The sequence below is a fragment of the Vanessa cardui genome, chromosome 2, assembly GCF_905220365.1.
Source record: "Vanessa cardui chromosome 2, ilVanCard2.1, whole genome shotgun sequence".
NCBI lineage: Eukaryota > Metazoa > Arthropoda > Insecta > Lepidoptera > Nymphalidae > Vanessa > Vanessa cardui.
In genome coordinates, this window is record NC_061124.1 from 5630704 (window position 1) to 5647604 (window position 16901).

At 30.5% G+C, this 16901-nt stretch overlaps 4 protein-coding genes across 4 annotated transcripts; 2 read left to right on the top strand and 2 right to left on the bottom strand.

Annotated features, from left to right (window-relative positions):
• Window positions 1-647: 647 nt before the first annotated feature.
• Window positions 648-4957, top strand: LOC124538840 (zinc finger protein 492-like). The gene is made up of 2 exons (XM_047116075.1): window positions 648-706; window positions 971-4957. Exon 2 carries the CDS (start codon window positions 982-984, stop codon window positions 2134-2136), a length of 1155 nt encoding a protein of 384 aa, XP_046972031.1. The 5' UTR covers window positions 648-706; window positions 971-981; the 3' UTR covers window positions 2137-4957.
• A 2257-nt stretch (window positions 4958-7214) lies between these two features.
• LOC124537330 (surfeit locus protein 6 homolog) lies at window positions 7215-9642 on the bottom strand. Its single transcript, XM_047114150.1, has 4 exons — window positions 9422-9642; window positions 8868-9233; window positions 8258-8466; window positions 7215-7418 (listed from the first exon to the last, which is right to left on the bottom strand). Exons 1-4 carry the CDS (start codon window positions 9534-9536, stop codon window positions 7248-7250), a joined length of 861 nt encoding a protein of 286 aa, XP_046970106.1. The 5' UTR covers window positions 9537-9642; the 3' UTR covers window positions 7215-7247.
• Window positions 9643-10084: 442 nt separating this feature from the next.
• On the top strand, window positions 10085-13818 carry LOC124537375 (protein arginine N-methyltransferase 5). The gene is made up of 9 exons (XM_047114208.1): window positions 10085-10613; window positions 10688-10963; window positions 11114-11293; window positions 11524-11689; window positions 12100-12273; window positions 12371-12524; window positions 12751-12989; window positions 13065-13322; window positions 13588-13818. Exons 1-9 carry the CDS (start codon window positions 10210-10212, stop codon window positions 13741-13743), a joined length of 2007 nt encoding a protein of 668 aa, XP_046970164.1. The 5' UTR covers window positions 10085-10209; the 3' UTR covers window positions 13744-13818.
• On the bottom strand, window positions 13763-15425 carry LOC124537385 (ubiquinone biosynthesis protein COQ4 homolog, mitochondrial). Its single transcript, XM_047114219.1, has 3 exons — window positions 14797-15425; window positions 14199-14361; window positions 13763-14035 (listed from the first exon to the last, which is right to left on the bottom strand). The coding sequence occupies exons 1-3, from the start codon at window positions 15289-15291 to the stop codon at window positions 13953-13955; spliced, it is 741 nt and encodes a 246-aa protein (XP_046970175.1). The 5' UTR covers window positions 15292-15425; the 3' UTR covers window positions 13763-13952.
• Between the last annotated feature and the right edge of the window lie 1476 nt (window positions 15426-16901).

Genomic DNA, 16901 nt, shown 5'->3' on the forward strand with positions numbered 1-16901 from the left:
TAAAACAGTTAGGGGAAAGTTAGATATCCTATATAAATACATATATACTAAGCTGTTTTCTAAATTATTTTGTTGATCAAATTTATAAATATATATTTCCAATAGTACTTTTTAAGCACATTTGTCCCAAATTATTCTGAATGTTAATGAAATCCTTATTTCATACAATTTCAAGTTAGGGCCAAATTATATTAAAAGTAAAATCAAAAATTAACACCTATAAAACTAAAAATTAAAATAGAAAACTGGAATTATTCTTTACTGTGTTTTCTTGAAGTTTTTCACTATTACTGTATTGTTTAGCTTCTTCTTTAATTTTATAATAAAAATAAAATTCTTTTATGTTTTACTCACAAATAACACATTTAATCGTTGCTTATTTTTAATATCATATGATATAAGTTTCGTTTTATGGTCCATCAATAAATTAGAAGTAATTACGATGATAGCCTATAAAAATTTAATTTAAAACTTTTAGATAGTTATTATAAACTTTTCTATAAATGTTAGTAATGTACAAATATGAGATGATATTAAAATACTGTTTTTAAGGGTTAAGAAAAAAATCAAATTAATCACCTAAACATACTTTATTATCTTTATGTTTAAAATTAAGTAGTATGCTATATTTTATCTATATTACAATTAAACAAAATGGCTGAATTGCTTTTGAAATAATTATATTTCGTAAGAAAAAGTTTAAAAAGTATGTATTTATAAATAGCTTAGAAATTAATACTTTTATTAAAGTTAATAATATCTTATTCATTATAACAGTGAAATCTAATTAATTTGTAGCTTTGTTGATGTTAAAATACTGATAGTTCGCGCATTTGCGTTGTTTGTTTACTTGTTATGTTTTTGCTCTCAAGTTTACGTAAACAATATACAATTTGTATGTTTTTGTTATTTGCAGTGAGATGTTAATAGTCAGTCCTAAATTAATAGTGGTATTGTTATTGATTTACAGAAACTTTAAATATGTCTAAAAAAGACCCAAACGATCGGAACGAAAGAAAGTTGGAAACAAGCGATTATGAACATCTTATTTCACAACATAGTATTTTCGAATCTTCAAAGCCAAAACATCAAGAACTGCCAAGTTTTCCCGGTTTTTCTAACGCAGAAACTCAAACAAAACCAAGTGATATCAAAGGTCAAGGCATTCAAAGTGGGCTAGGAGCATGGCACTACAACCCTTGGTGGATGCTAGCCAGTACATCGCGGAGTGTTCCTTCCCAAGATGATTTCTCAGAAAACAGTGACCAAACGAAAGTAAAACAAGAACCCAGCGGAGCAGGTACTCCTGATACAGATCCTTTACAGAATGACCTAGATCATTTTCAAACCACACCTACTCCTCCACCGCCCGCCGGATTGGACTCATTCTGTGACGATTGTTCAGATCCTTTCTGCGATTCCAGTGTGGCTATATGTCGTAAATTATTTCATTGTCCTCATTGCAGAAAGAGTTATCCTACAATTCTTGAATTTAACACTCACTTGACTGGAGTACATCCTGCGCAGAAACCATTCCGATGCCAAATTTGCTTGGAACCTTTTTACAAAAAATCACATTTGCGACGGCATTTAGATGCAAGCCATACTCGAAAAGATGTGAACAAATGTTCAGTGTGCTCAAAATATATAAAAGATAAAAGTAACTTAAGAAAACACATGCAAGTTCACACAGGCCGTGTACCTCAGAAACAATTCAAATGTGATTTATGCAACAACAAGCGTTACATGTCACTAGACAGACTTAACAATCACAAAGTTGTATGCACAGGAGAGAAAGTATTAAAATACTGCGATATGTGTACTAAAGTGTTTGACAATTCAAGGTCTTTAAATAGCCACAAAAAAGTACATGCTAGAGAATTAAAATGTGAAAATTGTGGAGAACAATTTCGTTCATTAGAACAGTTTAACAATCACAAAATGATCTGTTTAGGAAACTCACATGATGGTGGCGGCAGCACTTCAACGAACACATCAGGATCTGCATTAAGCCGTTGTTGTACACAGCCAGGCCTGTGTGAACATGACAAACCAGCTTACTTGAACATACCTAGCTATGCTGCTGGCAGAGTTCTAGATGCCACTCTTACATCTTTAAAATCAGAAATGAACTGATGAATAGCTTGAACCAATATTTTACAAGTAGATTGTAACAAAAAATTTTCTGATTTTATTTTATACAGTTTACCAAATGGTTAAATCAATGACAGTAATAATTTACACAATTGAGAATTTCACAAGACTGATGCAAATATCCCGCCTCACAACTTGCTTTATTATTACCATTTAAATTTAGAATGTAGTGATTAAGTATAATACATTATAAATAAGTATTACTATTTGAGCATATTTATGAGGATGTAGTAAATATTGCATCGTAAATCCTACTGTTTTTATGGACTAAAAGAATATGCTCAAATGGTTACCCACCTCTTATTTTGTAACAATATTATAGTACACCTGTAAGTTTCCACTGAACAGCTTTACTAATTACAAACCAGACCAGACTTATTGTACTTTTAAAATGACAGATATTATTTATTGTTTGAATGTATGCCTTGACTGATTTAGATTAATGACTATTAGTGTGCAGTATTACATTTAACATTTTTTTATTTTTCTATTTTTGAAAGTTGTAAAAGCTATATGTTTTTTATTATTTTTAGAATATAGTGTATAAGTTTATATTTTTAAATGGTTGGTAGTGTCTGTACATGAAGCATATTTTATATTTCTGATGCTTCAGTGTACATCTTGCTCCAAATATTTTTTAAATCGTAGTTGTATATTGATTATTAGGTATGTAATCTGAATATTTTCTAAAGACAATTTTTTATGTATGAGACTTGTTTTATAATATTAGATGTAGGCAAACTTTGTGAAGTGCAATGACCTTTGGCTAAGCCGTAAGCATGTAGTTATGGAAAGTTTTGTTGAGTACAGTCACTCAAATATTTATTCTAGAAGTGTTATACACTGAAAACTATTGCTTATATCCATAGGATTCAATTTTAAGGGCTTATTAAACCAATAAATGTTGAAAATATAAACCACAAGATATAAAGTTTTATATTGATCTTTATCTTAAATAGAGCAAAAGTGGGTCTGGTGTAGTAGGTCCTTAATAATAAAATAATATTTAAAGGTTTATATTTTTTGTATAATAAGGCTTCATATTTATGAGCCTTATACATTTTATTATTTAATGAATGAATTATATTTTCATGTTCTCTATCTTTAACAGACAAATTTTAATATTATTTAATTTTATTTTATTACAAGTTATTCAAAAATAAGACTTCTATTTCGAGGCTTTATAATTCATGTTTAGTTGTTGCTATTTACAATTGTTTTTACATACAATGTGTTTAATTTTTAATATAAGAATAGTCTAGTTTTATATACATTATATCAATAGCGTAAAGCTAGGCACATTTATTGTTTATGTATATCTTTATTCGTAGATCTTTATGTTTATGTTTTCAAAACTGAAATACGAACTCTTATGTAATAAAAACAACACGAATTACCCTATTATATAGTACATGCGTCCGATGTTTTATAGGCCACCGCATGTAGCTATACGATTTCATGCAGCCTGGACTATACGATGTTATATCATCGTGTATCTTTAGCTTCCATTTTACTCCATATAACGGTTTTGCCGTAGATTTTCTAGGCACGTTACCGTGCAATAAGAGGCTTGGGTAACAGTCAATTACAACTAAGACAATAAAGATTTGCATATTGTTATAAGATCAGTAATACGAAATCAAACGCATAATAACAATTATAATTATGATAAATATTGCAAACTTCTATATTGTCGAAACATTGTGCAAAATAATGTATATGTATCATGTAGATACATACTTGTTATAGTTCGTCTTGATATGTTACTGATTGAGGAGTTCAAAACTGACCTAATTTAAAGTAATGTTTAAGTTAAGATATACTTACTTTTAAGAAAACTTTTTTTTAAACGTAAATGCAATACTATTATTTAAATTATTATATATTATTATATGTGACAAAATTTAATAACGCAATCAAACAAATTGTATCCAAAGAAATACATTTTACGAGTATTTATCTAAAACAAACATATGATTTGCATATATGTACAAACATTATAACTGTGCCATTCTGAAGTCACTATCAATCACATATTATAATGTATTGGATATAAAAGTTATTTGAATCCAAAATGTTAACAAGACATTATAAAATATCATATGTTCAGCAAAATCGTCAAAATATTGTATTGAAATTCAGTGATACAAGAATAGAAATATAATCAGACAAAAACTGACTGAGATTTAAATAACAATTTATTACTTTTTCTTATGTGCGACTTTATACAGGCACAGTTAAAATGTTTACATTATAATTTATTTAAATTCAATATATAAATTTTTATAATCGAAAAGAATATACATATTATTTAATTTTATTAGCATCTTAGTGCTATGGTACAAATCATGATCAGAACTTAACCTAACGAATTTTTCTTTATTTTTCAATCATTTTATACTACACCGTATATTTTTTGTAGAGTTTAGTGTGGTGTTATACATAATTTATGCACCTAGAAATAAGAAAAAATGTGTTCATATGAATTTAGTTATGATACTTATAGCATACCTAGTTTTATCTCAATTACAAAAAAGTAGAGCTGTAAAACAGTGCAATTTTTGCATACATTCTTATTCCACCGAAATTGTACCGCTACTTTTAGTTGCAGAAACGAAATATTGTACCTACAAATGTTTGCAACCTCAACATTTGGAGCAATTGTAAACGCATTCTGCTGTTGTTACCTAAAGTTATAAACAGATTCTTATATTAGGGTCGTAACTCCTAGATTTTAGCTAACGAACTAAAATATTGTAATAAAAATACAAATGTCACGAATAAACGAAATTACTTTCCGTTAGTACGCATTTTCATTGGTACCCTCAAAAGTTTTAGTCAACTATGATACTGTTTGTCGTTATTTCGTATCCATTTCGTATACATTTCGTATACATTTTATGTAATGAGTAGTATTTAAATTAGTCTATACGGGTGCAATACTGATACGACATATTACAGAATATGGTTATTTACGACTACATTTGTAGCAGTATGGCATTTGAATTTTTGGAAAGTATTTGGAAAAATGTGACCGTTATTATTTTTCCCATACTTCTAGTAGGGGTAAAAAGTGCATACATGCATACATACATGAAAATTAAAAAAATATATTGTACACATTCGCCACCTCCCACAGGTATGCCATTATCAGACATATTTATGATCGTACAGGGAACTGTTAAAAAATGTTTCAGGGTGGTGCAAAACGATTGGCGAAAAATAAGAAATTACTCGTTTGCAGTGGTATGGCAACCATTGAGAATTATAACAGATTGTAAACGTGGGGCGGATAACTAAAGACCTTGAGGTAAACAGTGAAAAAGAAAAACAATTGATGATTTGTACCAGTATGACATTTGGATTTTGTGATTTGTATTTGTGGAATAATGTGACCATTAATAAATTTGCCATACTTGTAGTAGAGGGCGAAAGTGGCGCCATACTTGAAAAACCTGATGTTTCAATACGTTTTCAAGGTATAGGTCATAAAATCATTTGCTACAGTATTTTTTTTTCAGCCTTTTGCCCTCCACTGCTGGACGAAAGCCTCCCCCATAGAACGCCAACCATCCCGATCTTGGGCAGTCCGCATCCATCCCGTGCCCGCCACCTTCTTCAAATCGTTGGTCCATCTTGTCACAGGGCGCCCTACACTACGTTTGCCTAAGCGCGGTCTCCACTCTAACACGTGCCATCCATCGGCCATCAATGTGTCTGGAGACATGACCAGCCCACTTCCACTTCAGCGAGCTAATTCTCCGCGCGATGTCGGTGACTTTAGTTCTCTGGCGAATGTCCTCATTTCGGATTCTATCGCCCAGAGAAACCCCAAGCATCGCGCGTTCCATCGCTCGCTGAGCGACCTTAAATTTGTGGACCAGTCCTACGGTGAGTGTCCACGTTTCGGCACCGTAAGTCATTACAGTTAGGACGCACTGATTAAAGACCCTGGTCTTAAGCGACTGTGGGATCGACGATTCAAAAATATGACGCAACTTCCCGTTGTTACAGTATGGCATCATTGTATTCGGTTCATTTGAATAAACTTCAACCTAAAAAAAAATCCCATACTATAACTATGGGGCGGAAAACATTCGACACATTCGAGCAGGATATGTAAAAAAAGTTGAAACGAATTGTAACAATATGATATTTTAAATCATTTACCAAATTGAAAAAAAACGGATTTTCGGATTTTATTTTGTGTTAAAAAATAAGCCTACACTATGACCACTTTGATTTGACTTTAGGGCCACACACAAGATTGCTGCCACCTAGGTGTTTGAAACTTTGTATTTATATTCGTTAAACCTCAAACTTTCAGGAAAAATTAGTGCCATACTGGTACAAATCGTTCGAATTACGAATAAAATCTTAGGATTTTAAAAAAATATTGTCCGCATTCGACGCCTCCCAAGGTATGGCATTATCAGACTTCCATTTATGATCATACAGGGAACTGTTAAAAAAAGTTTCTGGGTGCTACAAATCGTTTGGTGAAAAAAAAATAATCCTTTGCAGTGGTATGGCGGTCATTGGGAACTGTTGGAAAAGTATGACAGGGTGATTTCGTGAATGGCTACTCGACGATAATTAGCTTCAAGCTCCAAAAAGTAGCTTGGTACAAATGGTTGAATTGTTTTATTAAAATTAATGTATTCGCGTCGGTCGTCGACTATCTGAAAACACAAGCATTTTTGTGGAACAAATCGTTCGACACTCTTTATTTTTTCGACGCATTCGATTAACGCCCACGTGATTGGGCCGCCGGTGCGAGCGCTACCACCATCATTTTCCTTTTAGCCTTTACGTAATTAGACCCCTGAATTACCGCCATACTGGTACAAATGACCAAATATTTTGTGTCATCATCTCCTGGGCTCATCTGGCATCATCGTCAACATCAGAAGAGAAATGCTTTTTAAGATATTGAGTTAATACATTCAAGGCATCAATTACTGTGACCCTGCTCTTTAGGTGAAAACATTGGGCGGAGAAGACGTGACGAACAGCATGCTATGGTATTAAGATTAAAAAAAAATGAAAAATAATATTGATATCTTTAAAAGGTTTTTTATTCAATTAGTTAACTAAATTACAACTCGTCCTCTTTTGACAGCAGCTTTCACAATTTTCGACTTTTTCTCCTTCTTCTTCTTTGAAATATTCTCTTTTCGTTTCTGCTGTCTTTCTTCCTTCTTCTTTTCTACGCTCTGAATTCTACCCTCCCACTTCTTTTTACTCACTTTCTTTTTTTGTTCCTGTTAATTTGAAAACTTTTTTAGTAACATTATCTATATAAACCTACTGAGACTATTTGTCACTAAAATATTTAAGCAGCTGTTATGTAAAACAGAGCAGAATTTTTAATACTGATGTTACATTTGCATACAATTTGCTTCCTGGAGCACCCATAACTATCATTCATTGCTTGTTATAGGGGCAGCAATTGACCAGGAAGCCAGTAATCTTGTATAATATTTTTTAAGTAGTAAATTATACAAAGATTTCAAATTTAATGAAATAGTAATATTGTAACGTCCATCCACAAAAAATATTTGGATAAAACATAATTAGATGAAAAGCATTGGGTAGGAAACCATTCTAGATAGTTCATCATCATATCAATAATAGCTTACCAACATACATGCAACTTTTACATTATGGAATATTTAGAATGTGCTCAGTTTAATTGATTTAATACACTTGTCTGCTACAAACATACAGAGCCATAGACAAACAGCATAGTGGTTGACAGGCATGTGTCCAAGGAGCAATGGTGCACATAAATTACCCTAACAAACAATAAGAAAGTGTAAACACTTCTATTTTGAATAAAGGTTTTTGACTCTGACTTTGACTTTGACTAACCACGCATCAATTTACGGAAAAAACTTGCATCCTTCTAACATGCTCATTACTAAGATTAGAGTTGTGTCACACCAATATCATATCTTCTAGAAGCTTGTAATTTGCTATAAGTCCTCCTTGTGTGCAACTTACAAGCATGTGTATAGTACATAAAGTTCAAAATTTGAACACTATATATTCGAAAAATTTTAAATCATAAAAGTAAAATTTTAATTAGGTAAAACCTTACCATTTTTTTGATAGATTTTTTCAACAAAGTCGGGTCATCTTTTACTTTTTCACCCTCAGCTTTTTGAAGGATATTTTTCCATGCAGCTTTTTCTTTTAACTCTTTGGCTTTGTCACTATCTGTTTCGGCCAATTTTTGTAACCTGTCCTCTTGCTGTTTCAAGTCATCGAGAAGCTTTTTTGGATCCTTCTTTGATTTATTACCTCTTTCTAAAAAAAAAAATTGTAATCAATTAATTCCAAATAAATCAACATTATTTTGGCATTTAATTAGCGTCACATATATCACAAATAGCAACTATTGTTATAATGTATGTAATACTAAAAGTACATATTTGCTAATATACTAGTACTACATATTTGCTCCAGTTAACAGCACAAATCTCTATTGATAAATGTCACAAAATTATAATTTAACAGCAAGTAATTATTAAATACAAAATTAAGTTTCTTTTTTTATAACTAATACTATCTAGTTAAATTTATGTATCATAACAACTTCTTAGAGTTGTAATTGTGTCACTAATGTATAAAATGTATCATCAAAGTAATTTAAAAATACTGTTACGTAAAGAAGTATCAATAAAAAAATAATAGGTAACAAAGAATACCTTTTTCTCCTAGCTTAGCAAAGTCAAACTTTGAAAAAACTAATTTTCCTTCATTATTAAAGATTGGTTTTGCAGTATTAACATTAGCTTTAACTTTAGTTTCTTTTTCTTCCATATTTGCAGCAGCAGCCTTTACTTTGTTCGGATTTAATTTCACTCTTTCTCTCTTTTTTATTTTCTTGTTTAATTTACTGTTTAAACTCTTTTTTACTAGTTTATTTTTAAGATTGAAATTATTTTGAGATTTAATTTTTTCCAATTTTTTTTCAAGCTCCATAATATTACGAGCTCTTTCAGTAACCTGTTTTTCTTCTTGGTTCTTAGATTCATTAGTTATTTCAATATCCATTTGACTGTCGTCATCGTCTAAAATAAATAATTAATAATTACATTAAATAAATAAAAACAAACTAAGACACGTGTAAAGTAAAATACAATATATTTGTGACTATATTTATTATCTTGAGTAAGTTTTCAAATTATTGGGCATAATTACATAAAACTCAAGTTACTATAATTAAAAGTAATATCAGTATGATTTATTTAATAACTACCTTTTCTTTGCAAAGGAATGGATAAAACTGAAAATACATTTTTCAAAAAACTTAATTCAGTCGTGAGTTCTTTTTTTAACTGATTATTTTTTACAGATTTCTTTTGCACTGTCATTTTGGTAATATTTGATTTTTAATATGTTACATTTAACTGTTATGTTGATATAAATTTACGACACATTAACCTCGTAATTGTACTTAATAAAAATATTCAAAATGTCAAGAAAACACATGAGTTTTACTTTTTTTTCATGATTCCGATAAAGAAGCCAAGGTGTTTCATTACACAGCCATAATATAGTTATTGCATACCTTTTAAACAAAAACATATAATATATAACTAAAAATAGAATAAAATATGTTATAATAATAACTATTTCATTCTGTAATTCATATTTAAGAGTATATGACGTCGGTACATTAAAAGGATTTTCTCATTTTATTAATATATCGTTTATATATTCAACTGTGAATATACAATGTATGGCAATAACTATTCCTTTTATCTTTTTAATGAGAAACTTTAGACATATTTGTTTTTGTATTTGCTTAATAACACCAAAACGGTTAATTAAAATAATGTTGATACCACTTTATTGTCAATTAGGCTTTATAAATTGCAATCCAGGGCATTACATAAACTAAAAAAAAATAATTTGACAGTTTGTCTTGACAATTACACAAATTGAAAAGCGACAAGCGTGCTTCATTTGTGATACTTCATTTAAAATTGTTAAAATTATTGTTGTTGAAATTAATGTGTAGGAATAAAATTACTCTAAATCATAATGGCCCAGCAAGAAATTTCGTGTGGTCTAGATTATATTACAGCTCCTGATTTACAAGCGTGTCTCAGTGAAGCGTTGCATGCTAATTATGCTTTTATTGTTTCGCCGATCATCCATCCACGTTTTCGCCGGCCAATTCTTCCATCCGGCGGTACTGTTGGAGGATTCACCCGGTCTGACATGATTTTGTCGCCTCAAGATTGGAACAGTAGAATCGTCGGTAAATTATCAGAGTATTTAGATCCAGACGCTCCGTCGCCTATTGTTCGTCAGCGACATGAGGACACTCTCAATGAAGAACTATCTTACTGCCGAGGTCTGGGACTTCCGGCCGTTATGTTATCGTTACATTCAAAATATACAAATAACCTAGCTAGAAATATACATACTTACTTTGAAACAAGGTTACAAAACATTTATCATTTTGCAATTAGGTATTTTGCTAAGTATAAAATTATTAATTTAAATATTTTTTCAGCCATCATCCAACCCTCATTTGGGCTAGTGTACCAATGCTTTGTCATAAAACATTAAAAGCAAACATTGATATAGACAATGAAAATGATGATGCTTGGAATGAGCCGTGGCACTGGTGGACCAAATTTCATGAACGCATGGGTTGGGATAAAAGAATTGGTGTTGTGATAGAGATGTCAGCAGATCTCCCTTCACAAGATATCCTTAAAAGATGGCTTGGTGAGCCTATTAAGGCTATAATCATTCCTACCTCACTTTTTCATAATAACAGGAAAGGGTGAGTGTTAAAAAAAAAAGTACATGTATTAATTTTTAAATTCAATTTCTGTCAAAATATACATTGATATCTATAATTAGTCTACAAGAGCATTTTATGTACTTTCATTTATTTAATGGATTATATGTAAATAACTACTTTTTGTTTAAGGTATCCAGTTTTATCACGAGCTCACCAACAAGTAGTAGTTAGTATGGTAGAGCATGATGCTCAGGTTATTGTTAGTGGAGCAAGGAGGTCAAATATTGAATATTACTTACAATATTTATATAGACTTTGGAAGAGAAGGCCTTATATTGGTGATGATCCAATGCTCAGTTATGCAAAAGGGTAAATAACTTAACTACATTTACAGCTGCAGATTTTTTTATATGCACAGCATCACTAATAAGTCTTATTTATATTTAAAAAAAAATAGTTCATTTTTTACATTGTAGAGTATTTGTATATTATCTTATATAATGTTATGAGATATTTAAAGTAACAATAAGTAGCAGGATTATAATAATTAATAACTCAAAGTTTTGTTAAAAATTAATTGCATTTCTTTATCATGACAGATGGGAGGATTATCTTCAAACTCCATTACAACCTTTAGCAGATAACCTAGACACGCACACTTATAATGTTTTCGAAAAAGATCCAGTTAAATATGATCAATACCAAAAAGCAATTGCTCAAGCACTTACTGATATTCACAAGAAGAGGAAAGGAGAAGGCATTGATGTTAGTAATATGTAACATACAAAATAATTAGTATTGAATTATTTTTTTATATATATTTAAAAGATTTTAATTTAATTTTTAAAATATAACAATTTACATTAATTAGTCATTGTTTAAACATTTTCATACACATTTTAAGCAAATGTTTGTTGTTTACAATTATTGTAAGAAATTGCGTATTTCCAATTTATTTTTTAAATTATTTGTTGCAAATAAACATTAAGAAAATAAATTACTGATAATTGTAATAGTCAATGTAGTATTTTAGAACCTTTTGTTCTACACAAACTGAAGTGTTAGCTTTGCATGTGTCTAGACATTGAGAAAATAATTTATAATATAATCATAATGTTGTTGGGTATGGTTGTCAGAAAGTTTTAATTAATTTATATTTAGTTTCATCACAACAGGATCATCAGAGCGACTCATGTATTATAGAAGCAAAGAAGTGTGAGGTTGGACAGGGTGATAATACAGTAAAAGAAAATGAAAGACCAATTACAGTTATGGTCTTAGGTGCTGGAAGGGGACCCCTTGTCAGAGCAACTCTTAATGCAGCAGATATTACTAACAGCAAAGTTAAAGTAAGCATAATATAATTCTTTTTTCTCCGTAATGCTCTTGATTGTATAATTATGTCTTTAAAGCTATAAGGCATATCATTATTTCTCTTAATTCCAGGTAATAGCAGTTGAAAAGAATCCGTGTGCTGTAGTAGTACTTGCAGCTCAAGTACGAGAAGTATGGCGGGAGCGGGATGTTACAGTAATACCTGGTGATATGCGTCAAGTTAATTTTTCACCTAAGGCTGATATTATCGTTTCTGAACTACTGGGTAATAAAATTATTGCCATATTGAAAATTCGAATTACATTTATAAATTGTCAAAATAACATAAAATAAACTACAATACTTTTTTTAGGCTATGCTGTTATATGCAGTTGTAATATTTTTCCCTTAAAAGTTAAAATATTTTTAAGATTTGTTATTTTATCACTTCTTCATAATTATTTTTTAAATATATTTAAAAGGTATGGTAAATATATTTCTTATTCTTGTAGGCTCTTGGGGTGACAATGAACTTTCACCAGAATGTTTAGATGGTGCAGCAGGCTTATTGAAAAGTGGTGGTATATCTATACCCAGAGAATATAGTTCATATGTCGCGCCAATTTCGTCTCCAAGATTGTGGGCAGCTGCTAGAGCAGCATCTCCTGGAAATTCTGCCCAAATAGAAAAGAATCTTGAAACTCTATGGGTGGTTTACATGCAAAACAAACATGATATTGCAGAAACTAAGGTTAGTTTAAACAACTTTGTCTTCTTTTAAATACAATATTATTTCAATCTGACATTGGCTGCTTTTCATTTCTAGTGTGTTTTTACTTTTGATCATCCTGCTAAAGGAATGAAGAATTATGAAGGACAGGATCTCACTGATTATCGAGGATTACCAATGACAGATAACAGAAGATGCACTACACTCACATGGGATGTTGAGCAGGATAATGTGATGCATGGGTTTGGTGGATATTTTGACTGTTTATTATATGGAAAGGAAATGATCAGCATTGTACCCTCTACTCACAGCCCAGGAATGATATCATGGTTTCCCATATTTATACCTATTAAGGTAATAAATATATTTAGTAATTATTTAAAAAATCAATTTATTGCATCTTACAAAAAGTTTTTAAACTGTAGCTAGATGCATGCTCATCTTTTAGAAAAAAAATCCCCCTGTGTCAATTGGCTTGTTAATAACTGACATAATTTGGTAAATTCAAATATTATCTGTAAATGACATATTTAAAATACATCTAAATAGATTAGATGTATAAATTTAGTTAGTTTAAATAAACTATTGACACTATTTAAAGAAATAATTATGGTTCCAGACTCCTTTACGAGTGAGGAAAGGTGATAAAATAAAAGCCATATTTTGGAGATGTGTAAGTGCCCGTAGAGTTTGGTATGAATGGATTGTTGAAGTTGGTGAACACACTACTCCTCTGCACAACCCAAATGGACGAAGTTCAGAAATGTTGTTATGAAGAAACAATTAGTTTTTCTTTAATAAATATATGATATTATAACGAATTATAACAATAAAACTTATTTTTTCACTACACCAATTCATTCTTTAACAACAAACTTTTCAGAAATAATATTTATCTATTTACATTAAACAACTAGTGTTTCATTTCTATACATATCTAATGCTGAAATAAATAATTATATTGCAAATATCCACTTTAAAATGTTATCTTTCAGTTAAAATTGATATATTCATCTCTTTATGGAAGTCATAAATATTTTGTTCCCATCTCTTCTCGTAATAAATACCTGAAAAAAAAAAGAATTCAAAATTTTCTAAGCAAACTTATCAATTAAAAGACTACTTCATAAAATTATTTGAAAATTAATGTTAAGTCATATTATATTAAAAGGCAGTAAAACTCAAATTACAGTCACTATAGACTAAAATTATTTATATGAAATAAAATACCTTGTAAAAACTTTGCATTATGTCCTGTCTTGATAGCCCAGGGTAAATAATATTTAAGATAAAGTTGTCGATGTTTTGGTTTGAGTCGTGCTGCTCCCCAAATACCACCACCAATGCACATAGGTAACTTTGTTTGAATACCTTCCACCCATTTAACAGCAACCTTAGGAAATAAAAACAGTATATTATTACTAACTAGTTTAACTTACAACATAAGAGGGAAGGAGACTAAAGTTGCCTATATCATTGAATAGAACAATCTGTTAATTAACATCATAAATCACAAATATGCTAATAATTAATGTAGTGAAACTGGCAGCTCTACATTCTCTCGATCACTTAAAATGTATTCTATAGTAAATAAATAAATAAAGCGGTTTTCATGCATATGCCACTCAGAGGTTCTGGGTCCTGATTCCTGGCCCAGTCCACAGTGAAAAAGGCCATTACTTTTCTATGTCTTCTTGGGTCCTCGTGTTGGATGTACCATCAATGATTCTGATTTTCCATAACTCAAGTACATGAGCTATTTATATTGGGATCAAACTAATATATGTTTTGTTGTCCAATGTTTATTTATTCATTTAATTATACTTACTTCACCAAGCATAGTAGTCTTCATAAATAATGAAGCATGAACTAAGTCATGAACCTCTCTATATCTTTGCATTACATAAGCTAAATCTGGATCTTTGATAAATTGTACAGGTAGCCTTGAATCGGCTGTTATATCGTTTTCCCTCATAAAATCAGCATAAACACGACCAAGAGTATCTTCAGGTAATTCTGAGAGTGATTTAAAGCAAACTGTTTGTGAATTTATTCGGGGCATCTCTTGCAATATTTCTGCTCCTTCACTGTTATCAAGCATTTTTTCTCGCATATACTTAAGAGATGCTTCCCCTGTCACTTCGCCTAAACATGCAATCATATCACCTCTATATGGATCAAAGAGGGCTACAGTGGCTGAACCAACAGTTAACAATGTTTTTTGAAATAGATTAGTTGAAATATAATTTATTTCTAGTTCTTCCCTAAAATTTTTACTTTTAGGAACAGAACTTAACTTTCTAATAAAGGTAAAGGCACGCATTTTATTCACTACTTACACTACTAACCTATTTCTGAGCTTAATGTAATAATAAATATGTACTATCAACTATGTTATCATAATAATGAAGTTACACCGGGATAAAGATTATCATAGTTGCATAGAATATAAAATCAGTATCTAATTATGTATGTGCAATTTCCTTTTCTATGCCAAAAATACTCTATGGTCAGAAGCTGAATCTGACAGTGTTCTTTAAATTCAACCATGTTCGCAGTTATTTGTCACATATACCTACATCTTTACATTTTGTAACAATAAATGAATCTTTGAATTCATGAGTTTTTATTGCAGAACTTAGTCGAATTTTTCACTGTCGAGAATTATTCGTATAAGCATAAAATGAGCTTAGGTTGGCCCAATATGTTGTTACTTGAATAAGTTTAGGTAATAAAATCCATCCACTAAAACAATTTCTCGCAGCAGGCCATACAGCACCTGTGCTAATAGGTGTAGTACAGTAGTAATACTATTTGCTATATACTATATTCCAGTCATAACAGGATATATATTTTCGTTTCGTCAACGAAACTACTATCGGAAATTTAGAAGTAAAATTAACGTGGAAATAAGGACTTCAATATAAGTTTTGTATTGTGTTGTAATAAATATTTATTATAAATACGCAAATGTAAGGTTTGTTTTTCTTTTTTCCTACTTCCATTTGACACCAACAATTTATACTGCTCCAACTCAATTTCAGTAAAAATTCGTTTTTTATGCCAAATGGCTCAAAATATGTTATTTTATATGTATTAAAAAAATCGTGGAGAAGTATATTACAAATTTTATAAAACGCTAACTAACGGCACGGAGTGTGCGCACACTCTCCAGTTAGCGTAGTATAAATTGTTGGTGTCGTGTCGCATTGGAATAAGCTATAGTGTATGTTGGACCAATGCGAATTCCAAAGTAACATTTTTAAAAAAAGATATGAAGAGAGTACACGGAAGGACAAAATATGAAAATGTTCTCACTCCATATGGACTGGGAAACTTAGTTTGAGATTTTAACTTTTACTAACCAAATAAATAATAAAAATAGGCTTTAATGTTATATAATAATTGAAATAAGAATTGTATAGCTTTTTCAAAATAATAAGAAAAAAAACAAAATATTATTTGTATTCTTTTTAGACTGTTATCATATCGACGACTGATTTATATTTGATATTCAATTTTTGAAAATTATGTTTCCTGTTTTATGTTATTTTAGCAACTCCAGAGATACATTATCCGTGCATGTAACTTACATTTAGCTTATTGTATTTTTTTACTGTGTCTGCATGTTTTTAAAAGTAGAATACATCACAGTGGAATTTTGATTCGTTTTCAATTAGACTTTCGTTCTACAATATTCATATAAATATAAGGCCGCATTAGAAGTCCTAGATTAAATAGTCTCTGTATGGGAATAAAGCACTGTATAGCAAGTATTCAAATCAGTCTCTTTAACGGTATCAAAGGTATAGGGCGTGATTACTAAGTCTTAACTGAGAAACGCCACCTCTCGTAACATCTTAATGAGACGAACATCTGAAGGTTGTATCCTGAGATAGTGCACTTTTAATAAGGACGTTGCAAGAATTATAA

Bases quoted from the DNA above. Each gene is read 5' to 3' on its own strand.
- LOC124537385 (XM_047114219.1), bottom strand. From the start codon at position 15,291: ATGCGTGCCTTTACCTTTATTAGAAAGTTAAGTTCTGTTCCTAAAAGT. The intron at 14,362-14,796 runs GTAAGTATAATT...TTATTTCCTAAG, and splicing joins AGACTACTATGCTTGGTGAA to GTTGCTGTTAAATGGGTGGA. The intron at 14,036-14,198 runs GTATTTTATTTC...TTTTTTTTTCAG, and splicing joins TAATGCAAAGTTTTTACAAG to GTATTTATTACGAGAAGAGA.
- LOC124538840 (XM_047116075.1), top strand. From the start codon at position 982: ATGTCTAAAAAAGACCCAAACGATCGGAACGAAAGAAAGTTGGAAACA.
- LOC124537375 (XM_047114208.1), top strand. From the start codon at position 10,210: ATGGCCCAGCAAGAAATTTCGTGTGGTCTAGATTATATTACAGCTCCT. The intron at 10,964-11,113 runs GTGAGTGTTAAA...TTTTTGTTTAAG, and splicing joins TTTCATAATAACAGGAAAGG to GTATCCAGTTTTATCACGAG. The intron at 13,323-13,587 runs GTAATAAATATA...TTATGGTTCCAG, and splicing joins CCATATTTATACCTATTAAG to ACTCCTTTACGAGTGAGGAA.
- LOC124537330 (XM_047114150.1), bottom strand. From the start codon at position 9,536: ATGACAGTGCAAAAGAAATCTGTAAAAAATAATCAGTTAAAAAAAGAA. The intron at 9,234-9,421 runs GTAGTTATTAAA...TATTTATTTTAG, and splicing joins CATTCCTTTGCAAAGAAAAG to ACGATGACGACAGTCAAATG. The intron at 8,467-8,867 runs GTATTCTTTGTT...TTTTTTTTTTAG, and splicing joins TGCTAAGCTAGGAGAAAAAG to AAAGAGGTAATAAATCAAAG.